Genomic DNA, 12,134 nt, shown 5'->3' on the forward strand with positions numbered 1-12,134 from the left:
ACCTGTTCCCAGCATTCTTCAGGGAAGATCTAGGGGGAAGTGGTGTCTGGAAGACTCTGCAGGGTCTGTACAACAAGAGCTCTGAGAAGATCTATAAGGATGCCCTGACCCAAATCTAATTCCCACACAGCTGCGTAAGAACTGATGGTGGTGGTGACTCTTTTTCCCTCCTTTCTAGCATGGAGGGAATGATAAGGCCTTGTGTCTTCTGGAGCCTGTTGCAAGCTGAAACCAGCCCACCCCTGCAGGGTGAGCCCCTCTGTGAAAGTCATCACCCTTTTACCCGCCTCCCAAACTTGTTATTTTTGTGTACTTTTTGTTGGGAGAGGAGGGGCTTTCTTCCAAGAACAGAACCACAAGTGGGGACTAGAGAAAAACTAGGTAGACGCCACCCTTCTGGAACTCACTGTGGAACGTGGAACAGAGAGAGGGATGTGGAAGGACGTTTACTCTTTGCATATTCGAATGTGGCTATGTTTCAGATGGCCCTGAATTGGTGCCCACGGTCCTGGTGAATGCCACACCTAGAAATCATCTGAGGAGATGAAGGGTGGAGCCCAGGCCTGTCCGGGTAGGCTGGGCAGAACAGCCAGGGGCCCAGGGAGGGCCACTAGAGCCCCTCCTCTGCCTGCAGGAGCCCCTCGTGCCAAAGGCACTGCCAGAACCAGGCTCCATCCAGATGGCCATCCAGGCCCTGGGCAAGTTGCCCCTACCCCCTAACCAGCAGGCCCCCCACGTAAGACGTCACTATTTAATTAGCCATCTCTGATTAACCAAACTTGGCATTCGGCTTCTCTTGCCCTCATCTTTCCCAGCTCCGAATCAATGGCTTTGATATGCTAATTAAGGAGTAATTTAATTTCAAAAGGCCGCAATTAACAAGGGTGTTGTGGACATGCTGTAGTTAAGCGGAGTAATCTAATTTGCATTAGTAACAAGCAGGGACTAATTAGAAGCTTAATTAGACACTTAGATGGCTCTTATGTTTACTTTCTTAATGAGATGGAGTAGGATCTTTGGTTCTCTTTCTTTTTTTCCCCCTTTATTGTTAATTCTTCCTTTTGGTCACACAGTAGGAAGGGGTGTTGAGGGAGGCCACCTTGCCAGGGCCTAGTGGGAGCATTTTGGGGCCTGGAGCCAGTAAAAGGTAACCTGAGAATAGTGGTGGTAGCAGGAGAGGTTTGGATTCCAGAGTGACCGCCGGGCCTTGCCACCTCTGAGGTGGGATGCGGGAAAGGGTACTGGTTTGGGAATCAGAAGAGGCACCTGGTTTCAGTGTGGCTCAGGTGCTCAGCAGTCAGGTGACCTTGTCAAGTCACTTGGCATCTTTGAAGTGTGCCTCCTTCCTCCGTCAAAATGAGCACAAGATTGTGTGGAGGAGAGGGGAGGGACAGGGCATGGGAAAGGGCTTTCGGGGACTGTGTGAGTGGAAGGGTTGCTATTAAGAATAAAATATATTTGCAGATTGTGTGCCAAGGCCCCTCTCTCTGCGTTACGACTCAGCTCAGAAGTTGCCTCCTACAGAAAGCCTCTCCTGAGCACCACACTCCCTCTGGGGACCCGTGGTCCCCCGTGTCTAACATAACATTTGTAAAGGGGTGTGTGTGTGTTGTGTAGGGCAGAGATTCTCAACCTCGGCTGCACTTGAAATTTAGAATACTTGGAAAAGCTTTTTAAAATATCCATGCCTGGGTCCCACTCCCTCAAGAGTTGAATTTAATCCACCTAGTAGGGGGCCCAGGTGTGGGTTTGTTTTTTAAAGCTCTCAGGTGATTCTGACGTATAGAAGGTAAGTTTACCTGCCCACATGTCTCTCTTTCTCCTCTATGGTAAGCGCCCCAAAAGCAAAGGCTATGTTTCATCCACCTCCATTTGCCCAGACGCTGCTGCCCACTGTGCTCAGTGTCATTTGCAGGTAAAGCCCCTCCTCCCGCCCCTCCCCCCGCCCACCGTGAGCCCAGGGCACTCACCCAGACTCCACAGGGCCTGCAGTGTTGAGTTTTAAATGCCTTGTGTGGGATCTGAGAGTCTCCCGGAGAAGGGGCTGAGGAGAATGGGAGGAAATTGCTAAAAAGGTGTGGGCTTCTGAGAGACAGGGTTGCCTTGATGAAGGGAGGGCAGAATTGCTCCAAATTTTATGGATGTCAATTAGGAAATAAAAATATCAGGAGGCTTGAAAATATGCAATTCTACCTTCTAAACATGTATCCTAGGCAAATAGTCAAAAATGTAGAGTATCCTGTTCCCATAAAGGTGTTTACTGCAGAGTCATAGTGAAAAATAGCTAGCAGCCTAGATGTCTAACTCCAGGGAATCGGCAGAATAAATTCTGGAACATGCAGCCCATTCAAGCAACTATGTGACCATTAAAAACTGTTGCTTAAAATATTTGATGTCACGTGGAAATGCTTATGATAGTAAGTAGTGAGTAGGGGGGAAAGGAAAATTCAAACTATGTACAGATTATGACCCCAATTTCACTTTTTAAATGTTTATATGCCAAAAGAGAGTGAAAGTAGATTGACAAGAAGGGGTGTATATCCCAAAAGGCAAGATCTCTAGGTGGTAGGATTATGAGTACTCTTTATTTTTTTCTTAGACTTTTTTTTTTCCTTGCAAAATGTTCTACCAAGATGTCTGTTACTTTTAGGATAAGGAAGTGAAGTTATTTAAAACTTGGGAGAGAACCTGTAACAGACAACACAAGATGGTGGCTCACCTTCCAAATCACAGGCTTTGTTGCAACCTTTTAGATAGGCATGTCCTTGTCCTGCCACTTGTACAAAGTCCCTCGGGTGCCTCAAATGGTCCCTAGAGTTGGGGCAGGTAGCTCCTACAGTGTCACAGGTCATTTAGGGGAAGTCCCAGGCAGAGGTTGGGGTATAGAGGGAAGCCCAGGGTGCCAGCCTTTGACCTACAAAAGGGGAGTCCCAATGTACAGGGAGGGTAGGGGTTTGGGGAGGGATTAAGCTTACTCTGGAACTCACAGAGCCCTATGTGTTTGGGGAGAGAAACTGCTGGCCTGATCAGAGAGCCAGGGTGATGGGGGACTCACATCACCCGGCTCTGGCTCCAGGACCCATTTTGGAGCTGTAGCAGTATTATAATCCTTGGGTCCTGCCTCGTTTTCTTCAAGTGCTGAACCAAGGGCTGGGAGAAGGGTTTGGGATCAATTTTTAAACTATAGCCCACTCAGAGTTGGGTGTAGCAGGACATTCTGAGTCTCCGTACTTATAGTAACTACCCTTCTCTGAACGTCGTCTTCATGCAGTGTGTTTCATTTGATAACAGCAGTGCTGGAGGGAAGGCTTATTGGCATTAGCCCCATATTACACATAAGGAAACCAAGGCTTAGACTAGTGACCTCACTGCTCAATGTCACAAAGGTAACAAGAGACCAGGGAAGAGTTAGCAGGTAGAATGGCAAATGAGTGGCTGGCTAAGAGGCCCAAAGTGGCTGCTGCCCTGGAGCCCTCCCCTCACCTGGAGCCTGAAGCCAGTGGGCCTCTGGGGCCAGAGCTGGATGGGGGAAGATGGGCCTCTGAGCTGGTAGACTGAGAAGCAGCCTTCAGTTACTTGTAGGGCCAATGCTCATTGCTCTGAAAAGCCCACTGCTTTATGTCCCTTGCCACAAGATCTGATAGCGGGATAGCTAGAAAGAAAGGAGTAGAAAGAGAAAGAAATATAAAGAATCCTCACATTCTGTGTCTTTTTATATAATCTAGAAATGTATTCATCTCAAAGACTTTTAGTTCTGGAAAAGACTGCAACTGGTAACCTCTCCTGTGTAAAATAAGGGTCTTTGCATATGTTGTTTCCCCTGCATTCGGTGTACACTTCACCCAGCCAATGCCTGCTCATCCTTCATTTCTAAGCATAAATGCCATTTCCTCAAAAGAGAAGGCCTTCCCTGCCCTCTCCATTTAAACTAGATCCCCATTTACTCCCTGTGCTCACACTGGGTAGAATTTGTCTTATTTGAGCTTATCTATTTATTTGTGTCCTTATTTATCATTTGCCTCCCTTCATGGGAACGAGCTCAGAGTGCAAGGCCTGTGCCTGCCCTGTTCTGTCCAGGTCTGCATACACGGGCTGCACATTGTAGGTACTTGAATATTTGTTGAACCAATGAATGGATGAAGGGTCACTGCTGGTGAAATATACTCCTGGCCAATCATTGGAGGAAAGAGAAGCATGACTTTGTTCATGGTCAAAGCTCCACTAGTAGCTAAAGTTTAAAAAACACAAATACCAGATTTACCTAGAAAACAGGGAAGGGGATGGGACCTGCCTTATTACTTACCAGTTGCCCTTGCTGAGTCCTTTACACACAGCTTTCAAAACATCTAGGACACTACAGTAGTAGCTTGTTCAGTAGGGACTGTGTTTCAGTTTCCTGCAGATAGATCCCCAGTGCCTAGCTTAATTGGGCCCTAAATACACATTGAATGAGTGAATGTCCCTTGGAGATGGATCATCTAGTTTTGGCCACCAGGAAGCTCATGACTAACCTCAGTGTTAATCATTGGACCCTATTGCTTCAGCATCACCTGGGAACTTTTTAGAAATGCAAATTCCTGGGCACCCCCCAGACTATTGAATTAGAAACTTTGGGGTTAGGACCCAAAATCTGTGTTCTAACAAGCTCTCCAAGGTGATTCTGATGCACTCAAGTTTTCAATCCCCTGACTTAAGGTTTTGTTCCTCCTTCTCCATGATATTGTATTTTAAGAAATTTTATCTTTATTGCAATCTGCTTCCTAATCTTTCTTGGAATCAAAGATTATAAAATAGATAGCTACATCTAGTCCAGTTCTCCCCATTATACAGAGGAGAAATGGGGGGTAATTAACTTGGCCCAAGTCACCTCCGGAAGTTGGTGATAGAGCTGGGGCTAGACATCAGTTTTCCAACTTCCAGAGCCAGGCTCTTGGTCTCGCCACGTTCTGCCGTCTACTCGTTTCCAGAGAGCTGGAAACGATGTCGTCTTTGAACTCCAACCGCCACCATTGCTCTGGGTGCAGGTTACCTGTGGTCACGCACCGCCCCTGAGCTCCCTGAAGAGCTGGGGCACATCCCCACCCCCGCTGCGCGCGTGCACGAGCGTGTCCGGCGGGACGCGCGCCCCGGGAGCGCGCTGGGGGCTGCCTCGCCCCCTCCCTTCCTCCCTCCCTCGCGGGTAAACTCCGGGCATCCATCAGTCTGTTAATTGCACTAATTAGAGATCGCGGAGGTGTTAATTGGAAAACCCTGGTATTGTGCCTGTTTGGGGAAGAAAACGTCAATAAAAATTAATTGATGAGTTGGCAGGGCGGGCGGCGCGGGTTCGCGGCGAGGCGCAGGGTGTCGTGGCAAATGTTACGGCTGAGATTAAGCGATTGTTAATTAAAAACCTACGGTAATTAATACTCGCTACGCCATATGGGCCCGCGAAAAGGCACAAAAGGTTTCTCCGCGTGTGGGGCGCCCGGTCTCCCCCTCCCCCAAAAGCACCCCAGCCCTTGGGTTGCCCCCCAACCTGTGGCCCCAAGGTCGGTGGAACTCATCACTTCCGGCCTGGGAGCGGACCAGGCGGACCAAGCGAGTTCCAAGGGCGTCCCTCGAGCGCAGGCGCCCAGGGTCTTCTAAGAGCCCAGAGCCTCAGGGGAGTTGAGAGACCCCAGCGCCCCCTGGCTCCCCCAGAGCAGAAGAGGCGGCCTCTGCTCTGACCTGGCTTTCTCCCTAGAGCCTGGGGCCTGGCCAACACTTTTGTCTCCTCATGGGGAACCCAGGGGAATGGGAGATTAGGACCTGCCCAAGTGCAGGACCAAGCCCCAGACAGAAATCCTGGACCACCCAAAATAATTCGGCCTTCAGTGCACCCCAACATGTAGTAGGAGAGGGGTCTGGGAAGTCTGGGGTGGGGAATGAGAAGCCCAGCTTTAGAGAACCCTAGAAAGACCTCTGATCCTCCCTCTCCTTGTATGGAGAGAAAAGAGCAGCCCAGTGGCTTGGATGTGGGGCAGTGTCTTGACCAAGGTCACGCAGCTGGGCCTTGAAACCAGGTGGTCTAATTCTCAGAGCTTCTGCCCTTCACTAATGCAGGTGTTCAGCTGCCCCTTGCTGAGGAACTAGGTGCCGTGAACAGCATGGATTGGGAGAGGAGGGGAAGGAAGGGAGTGAAGGGAGGAGGGGGTCTTGCAGGATGCACCCTCAGTACCAGCAGGCACCTCAGGTCTACACTGGGTGGAGCTGTTTGGGAAAGGGACCACAGTTGTGATGCTAATGGACCTTCAGTGGCTCCTAACAGCCACTGAAATACTATGGCTTTCTGTCCACTTGCTGGACTAGGGAGTTTTACTCCTGGAGCTCCTATTCAGAAGAGACCCTCAAGACCACCTCCCCATGATGGGGAAATTGAGGCTCAGAGAAGGAGGAAGGCAAAGGATTCACAGCTAGTTTGTGGTGGAGCTCAGGCCCCTGCCTTCTGTCCTAACCAGGGTTCAGGCTCTCATGGACACTGGCTTGTTCTCCTACACCTTTGTATTTACAGAGCACTGATATCAAGGCCTGCCCCCAGCACCCCACCCTGTCCTGTCCCTAGCCAGCTGGGCCCCAGGCACCCAGAGCCTGCTCACCCACAGTGTGGGGAACACCCCAGTGCAGTTGCAACACCTTATGGAAAGGTGAGCAGGAGGTGTGAGGCTGCTGGTATGCTCATCCTTGGAGGGCGAGTGTCCCAGGGCAGAGATGAGAACTTGGAGAGGGCTTGGGAGTGCCTGTCCTGCAGGTTTGGGGGTGTGTTGGTGGGTGGGTAGGAGTGTGGAAGGAGGTGTATGGGTGTATGTCATCAGCAAAGGCCGGGGAGAGGGCAGAGTATGCCACATGGGAATTAATGCCATTCATACACCCTGCGGAAATGACTTTTCAAATGCATATAATCTCAAGCATGCAAATGAGAGGCTTGCTTCACCCTGTTTAATATGAATGATCGGCCCTTGAATAGCTATTATTACACACCACATTGCAGCAATTATGTTGTTCACTGGGTATCGCTTTGTACACCCCCCCCTCCAAAATTAAAAAGACAGAAAAGAAAGGGACACCTCTGTCTGCATCCTCCTCCTTCCTTTTTTCTTTTTCCAAACTTGCTGTCTGATCTACAACTTTATGATATTCCTGTGTATTGGAAGGGAGGCACTCTCCCTTACCCCCAGGAAGTAACTGCCAGATTCTCTTTCCTTTCTCCTGTGAGTGCATACAGCCCAGAGGCTCTGGTCTTTGTCCCCTGGGGCCCAGGAGTTCTCAGATCTCAGAGGAGCTAGACTTGGAATCAGGGCAGGCAGCTGCTCTCTGCCCCCAACAGGGTCAGGGTTGGGGGAGAGGGAGAGCAGAGCAGGCCTGCTGTCTCCGCACACCCCTCATGTAGCTGAGACCCAGGCCCGCCTGCCCTGAGTGGGGGAAGGTGCTTCTGTTGGCTACTGGGTGGGTGGTTTCAGGGGAGGGGCTACTCGGCCTTGATGCCCACCCCATTCATCATTTTGCAGCCACGCGCCCTCAGGCAGACACGGCCATTAAGCCCTGAGACCGAGTGCTCAATCTCTTCCGAACCATCACTCCCATCCTGCATGCACCCAGGCCCTGCTCCTCTCAGAACCCAGGAGTGGAGAGGCAGCTCAGGGAGCGGGGGCAGAGCAAGCCCTTGGGAACGCACAGGGAAACTCACAAACACGGGCACCCAGGAGGCCACACAGACTCACTGGGACAGGAATATCCCAGTCCCCAGGAGCAGTGATGTGCTCCCCATGGACCCTTAGCAGCTCTTTATCCTCCACCTCATGCCCTCACACTCCTCCTCTCTCTGTCCCAGCAGGAATAAAAGCTGAGCACATGGCCCAGTAGAGTGAGGGAAAAGAGCTCTTGGGGAATGAAAGAAGAGAATTTGAGATTCCGAGGGAGATGCTTTTGGAGCCGCTGCATTGGGGAAAGAACTGGGGAAATAACAATCCAGTCTCTTCCTGCAGGTCTCCAGTCTGCTACTTGCTAGGCCCTCGTCCACCAGTTGGGTCAGGGCGGCCATGTGGTTGTAGGGTCTGCCTTGGCCAAAGGGGATCAAACAGGGAGGAGGGAACACTGGTTGGCTTCCCTGGGCCTTGCTGGATGCTCTTGTGGCCCTTACCCCTTGGTGACCTCTGACCTCTGGGCCAAGTCCTTGGCCTCTCTGAGCTTCAGGGGCTTCACCCTTACAATTAGGGTAGGTGGAGAAGGAGCTGGTCAGTACTGGGGGCTTGCTCTGCCAGGTGCCTTGTACGTGCTTTCTATTTACTCCTCGAAGGACCCAAGAGGCTGGGATTAAATATAGTCGGCCCTCCATATCCTCGGGTTCCACATCCATTGATTCAACCAACCGCAGACTAAAGGTACGGTATAGTATTTTTGGGGATGCAGAACCCACAGGTACAGGGGCCAATTTCTGTGTCCACGGGTTCTGCAGGACCAATTTTGAGGCTTGAGCATCCTTGGATTATGGTTTCCAAGGGAGTCCTGGAACCCCTCCTCTGTGGACACAGAGGAATATTTTACTGCCACAGACAAGGAAACTGAGGTTTAGGGACTTTAAGGTGTGTCAGAAGTCAGTGGTGGATTCCAGCCATAGCTTGTTTGACAGAAATCTATGTTCCTTTCCAGTGACTGTAGCTCTGGGGGCAGTTGGGGACCTCCTGAGAATTTGAGGACAACTTTGTATAAAGTACCCCCATCGCCATCACAGAACCTCCGTGAGCTGTGTGCAGCAGCTCGGGCCACCTCCCCCTCCTCTCTATTGCCCTTGAGAGGTATTTCCAGGGTGGGGGGATTCAGACCCTGACTCTCTGCCTTGGGTAAGTAACCCAACTCTCTGGACCCTCAGTTTTTCCATCTGTAAGACGGGCGTGACAGCTGTCTCCCGCAGTGCTTGTGCGGGAGGACTCATGGTGCCTGTAGAGAGGGAGTAGACGGTATTGAAGGTCTGCGTTTGGCCAGGCACTGACTGGGTGGAGGGCTTTAAAACAGAAGATGGAAAGTGGGACCGGGGCGTCCTTCACTGGACGCCTCCTGCCCAGCTGAGTGTCTGGCTCCCAGGAGGTGCTGGGCCAGTGACCGCCATTTAAACTGTAGAACAAACATTGATTAGGGCCTTTTGTGGCCTGGGGAAGGAGGCCCTGCCCTGGGGAACAAACACAAAACCCATTACAGGTGGAGGGGAGGGGCGGCAATATGGTGGGTCCCTGGTGAATAACTCTTCTGCCTTTGCCTCATTGGCACAGGACCTCCCCCTCTCCTCCCCCACCAGCTGATCCCTCCTTCTCTCTTCCCTTAGCATCCTGGCCAGAAGGCAGAGTCCAGAACAGGTTTAGGACCCTGATGGGCAGTGCTAGGGCTTCATCCCGTCCCCATCCCAGCCCAGGGCTCCTGGAAGTCGAGGAAACGTGGGGGAGGAGGCGTGGGAGGCTTCGGCTTCAGTCTGGAGCTGCTGCTTACCCAGGCCTAGGGGAGGGGTGATGTTGGGAGGGGCACACCCCATGAGGGGTCCCCGAGAACAGCCTGTGGAAAGTTGAGGAGGAGATGCTGCAGGACTGCAGATGGGGGTGAGGGAAGTTGGGTGTCCAGTGATAGGGGGAGATGCCCCAAGACTGGGGATGGGGTGGGGGTGAGGGAAGTCAGGTGTCCGGTGATCATCGTAATGTTGGGGGGCTTTGGTTGCTGCCCGTCCAGCCTCAAGCCTTGGCTCCTCCCCCATGTCTTTCCTCCTCCTCCAGGTCCCGCTAGAGCGACATGATGGTGGAGTCCGCCTCGGAGACAATCAGGTCGGCTCCGTCTGGTCAGAATGGCGTGGGCAGCCTCTCCGGGCAAGCTGATGGCGGCAGCGGTGGGGCGGCAGGCACGGCCGCAGGCTGCACGGGCAGGGATGTAGCCACTGGTGCAGACAGCAACGGTGAGATGAGCCCTGCGGAGCTGCTGCACTTCCAGCAGCAACAGGTAGGAGCTGGCGCCCCTCCTGGGCGTCCGGGGAGGGGACAAGGGGACGCCAGGCCTCATCCCACTCCATCCTGCCACGCCGCTGCTCCCTGCCAGGCAGCCTCGCTTTAACGTTCTTAAGACTGCCCAGCCTCCAAGCACTCCCTCTGCACCCTCGCATTCTGGTAGCCACTTTGAGCCTGGGGTAATGCAGCGTTTTCAAGAGAGAGAATTGGAACCAGAGTGGGGGTGGGCTGAGATCACGGAGCTTGGGACGGTCCCAGAAATGCCATAAGAAGAGACAGATGCCTGGGCAGCAGGCTTGAGAGTCTGCGTGTTGAATGAGTGGGTGGGCACCTCTGCTCTCCGCCTGCACACTGGCTAGGAAACTGGCTAAATTAAGAGGGTTGAGAGGGTGCCGTACACACAGGGTGTCTTCACTTCATTTGTATTGTAAAACATTCCCACCTCCACGTCTGCCTGGGCGCCAGATCCAAGCTGTGAAGAGATTAAACTTCCATGCACTAGGGGCCGAAGCAATTGGGAGAAGGCCAAGGGAGGTAGGCAAAGGCAGGCCTCCACTCTTAGGGCTCAGACTAGAACTCCTGGCTGTGTCCCCCTACCCTCTCCCACCCGTGTCATCCCCACCCTGAAGTGCAGCATTCGGGAGTTCAAGGCCAGCCTCTCTGAGGATCTAGAGGCACCAGGGTAGGGAGCCTGGTTAGGTGATGACAGAGCAGGGGCCCCAGGTCCCGGCCCCACCCAGGGGAGAAGGGAGAATCATGCTTGACAAGTTCAGGAGAACCGGCCCAGCCAGCCCTGGCTTTGGGATTTTCTCTCTAATTTGACTCTGCTTCTGGAATCACTGCTGGGGGCGCTGGCCCTCGGGGGCTCTGCTGGGAACATGGAAAAGCAGGGTCCTGCGTGTACATCCTTGCCCAGTACCCCACCCCTGCCTCGTGTGCACAGATGTCTGTACCTGCTGTGCCCTCCTGCTCCCCTCCAAGGCACTGCCATCTCCCAGGTTCACCCTGGGGCCCCTTCCTCACCCCCACCCCCACTCCATAACCCCTAAGGGCCCTTTCCCACCACACTCCTGGAGCCAGAGGTCAGACTGGAAGCAGCACCATCAGAAGCCACACACCCCTGCGCCAAGCTGGCCAGTGAGAATTAAGCAGGAATTGAAGAAAGCTGATCTGAGTCCCAGTCAGCCCCTTATCAGCGGTGTGACCTTGGCCAAGTCAGGGGCATCTATAAGCTCTGGCCTCCTTGGTGCCTAAAGTGATAGGATCAGATGCAGTTTGGATGTGCGACCCTCTACACACTGACTTGTGGATGTGGATGTGAACAGAACTGGGGACTTTAAAATCACTTCCTCTTGCTGACAGTGGAGACTAGAGCAGGAAGGGCCTGGCCCCTTCCCCCAGGGAGATGGTCTCTGGGAGTTTGCTGCCATCTCCCAAGCCTTCCCAAGCAGGTTCTCCGGGGAAGCGACCCGCAGAGTCTGTGCCCTCTGCTGGAGACAGAAGGTCGAAGGGCAAAATCCTACCCTTTATCAAAATAACAACAAAATACACCCCCTCCAGAAGTCCCCAAGGCCACCCATTTTGTATGGCCAGCTCTTCCCCTCATGTGCTTCTGTGCAGACGGAACTATGAAAAATTTAGACTGTGGCAGAGGCGGGGGAGTACCAAAAGTAGAAAGTTTCTTTTAAAAAATTACTTGAAGAGTGAACACAGATCTCTGGATAACTGGGGAGATGTTTGGGGTGGGGAGAGACAGAACTGTCTGTACTGATCAGGTTTCTTGGTTCTGCATTGCACATGAGCCGTGTTTTCCCATCCATATTCCACGTTCCAGTTATTCCTGTTTGTTTTGGGGAGTATCCCAAAGTCCTGGAAAATCCTATATCTGTTTCACAAATAAACTGGGGTGGGGATTTGGAGGCAGGCAGAGGGCTGTTTTATCCATTTGGGCTCACTATGGGCGTAGTGCCCAGGGCCAAGGAACATATTTGAGACTTTAAAAAAGGTTTTGTTGGCTCCAAACGATGAGAAGAACCTTGCAAAATTAAAATTAAAAATTTTCAATTAAAATGAAACCGTCTGTGGGCCATCCCTCTACCCCCAATATATGAGTGAGGTTTTGTGGGGGGCTTC

The 12,134-nt window shown here is 52.3% G+C and overlaps 1 protein-coding gene across 6 annotated transcripts in view; it reads left to right on the forward strand.

Moving 5' to 3' along the window:
• The window catches only part of FOXP4 (forkhead box P4), a 49,983-nt gene that overhangs the window by 7,909 nt on the left and 29,940 nt on the right, over nucleotides 1-12,134 (forward strand). For 5 of the 6 annotated variants that reach the window (XM_045541887.1, XM_045541890.1, XM_045541889.1 and 2 more), the window contains exon 2: nucleotides 9,777-9,996. In XM_045541887.1, coding sequence (XP_045397843.1) covers nucleotides 9,793-9,996 — 204 coding nt within the window. In that variant the 5' untranslated portion in view covers nucleotides 9,777-9,792. Of the gene's footprint in view, nucleotides 1-205; nucleotides 250-9,776; nucleotides 9,997-12,134 lie in introns of those variants that run through there. The other variant, XM_045541888.1, reaches the window with a different exon arrangement.

This window comes from Lemur catta, chromosome 2, assembly GCF_020740605.2.
Source record: "Lemur catta isolate mLemCat1 chromosome 2, mLemCat1.pri, whole genome shotgun sequence".
Taxonomy (NCBI): Eukaryota; Metazoa; Chordata; class Mammalia; order Primates; family Lemuridae; genus Lemur; species Lemur catta.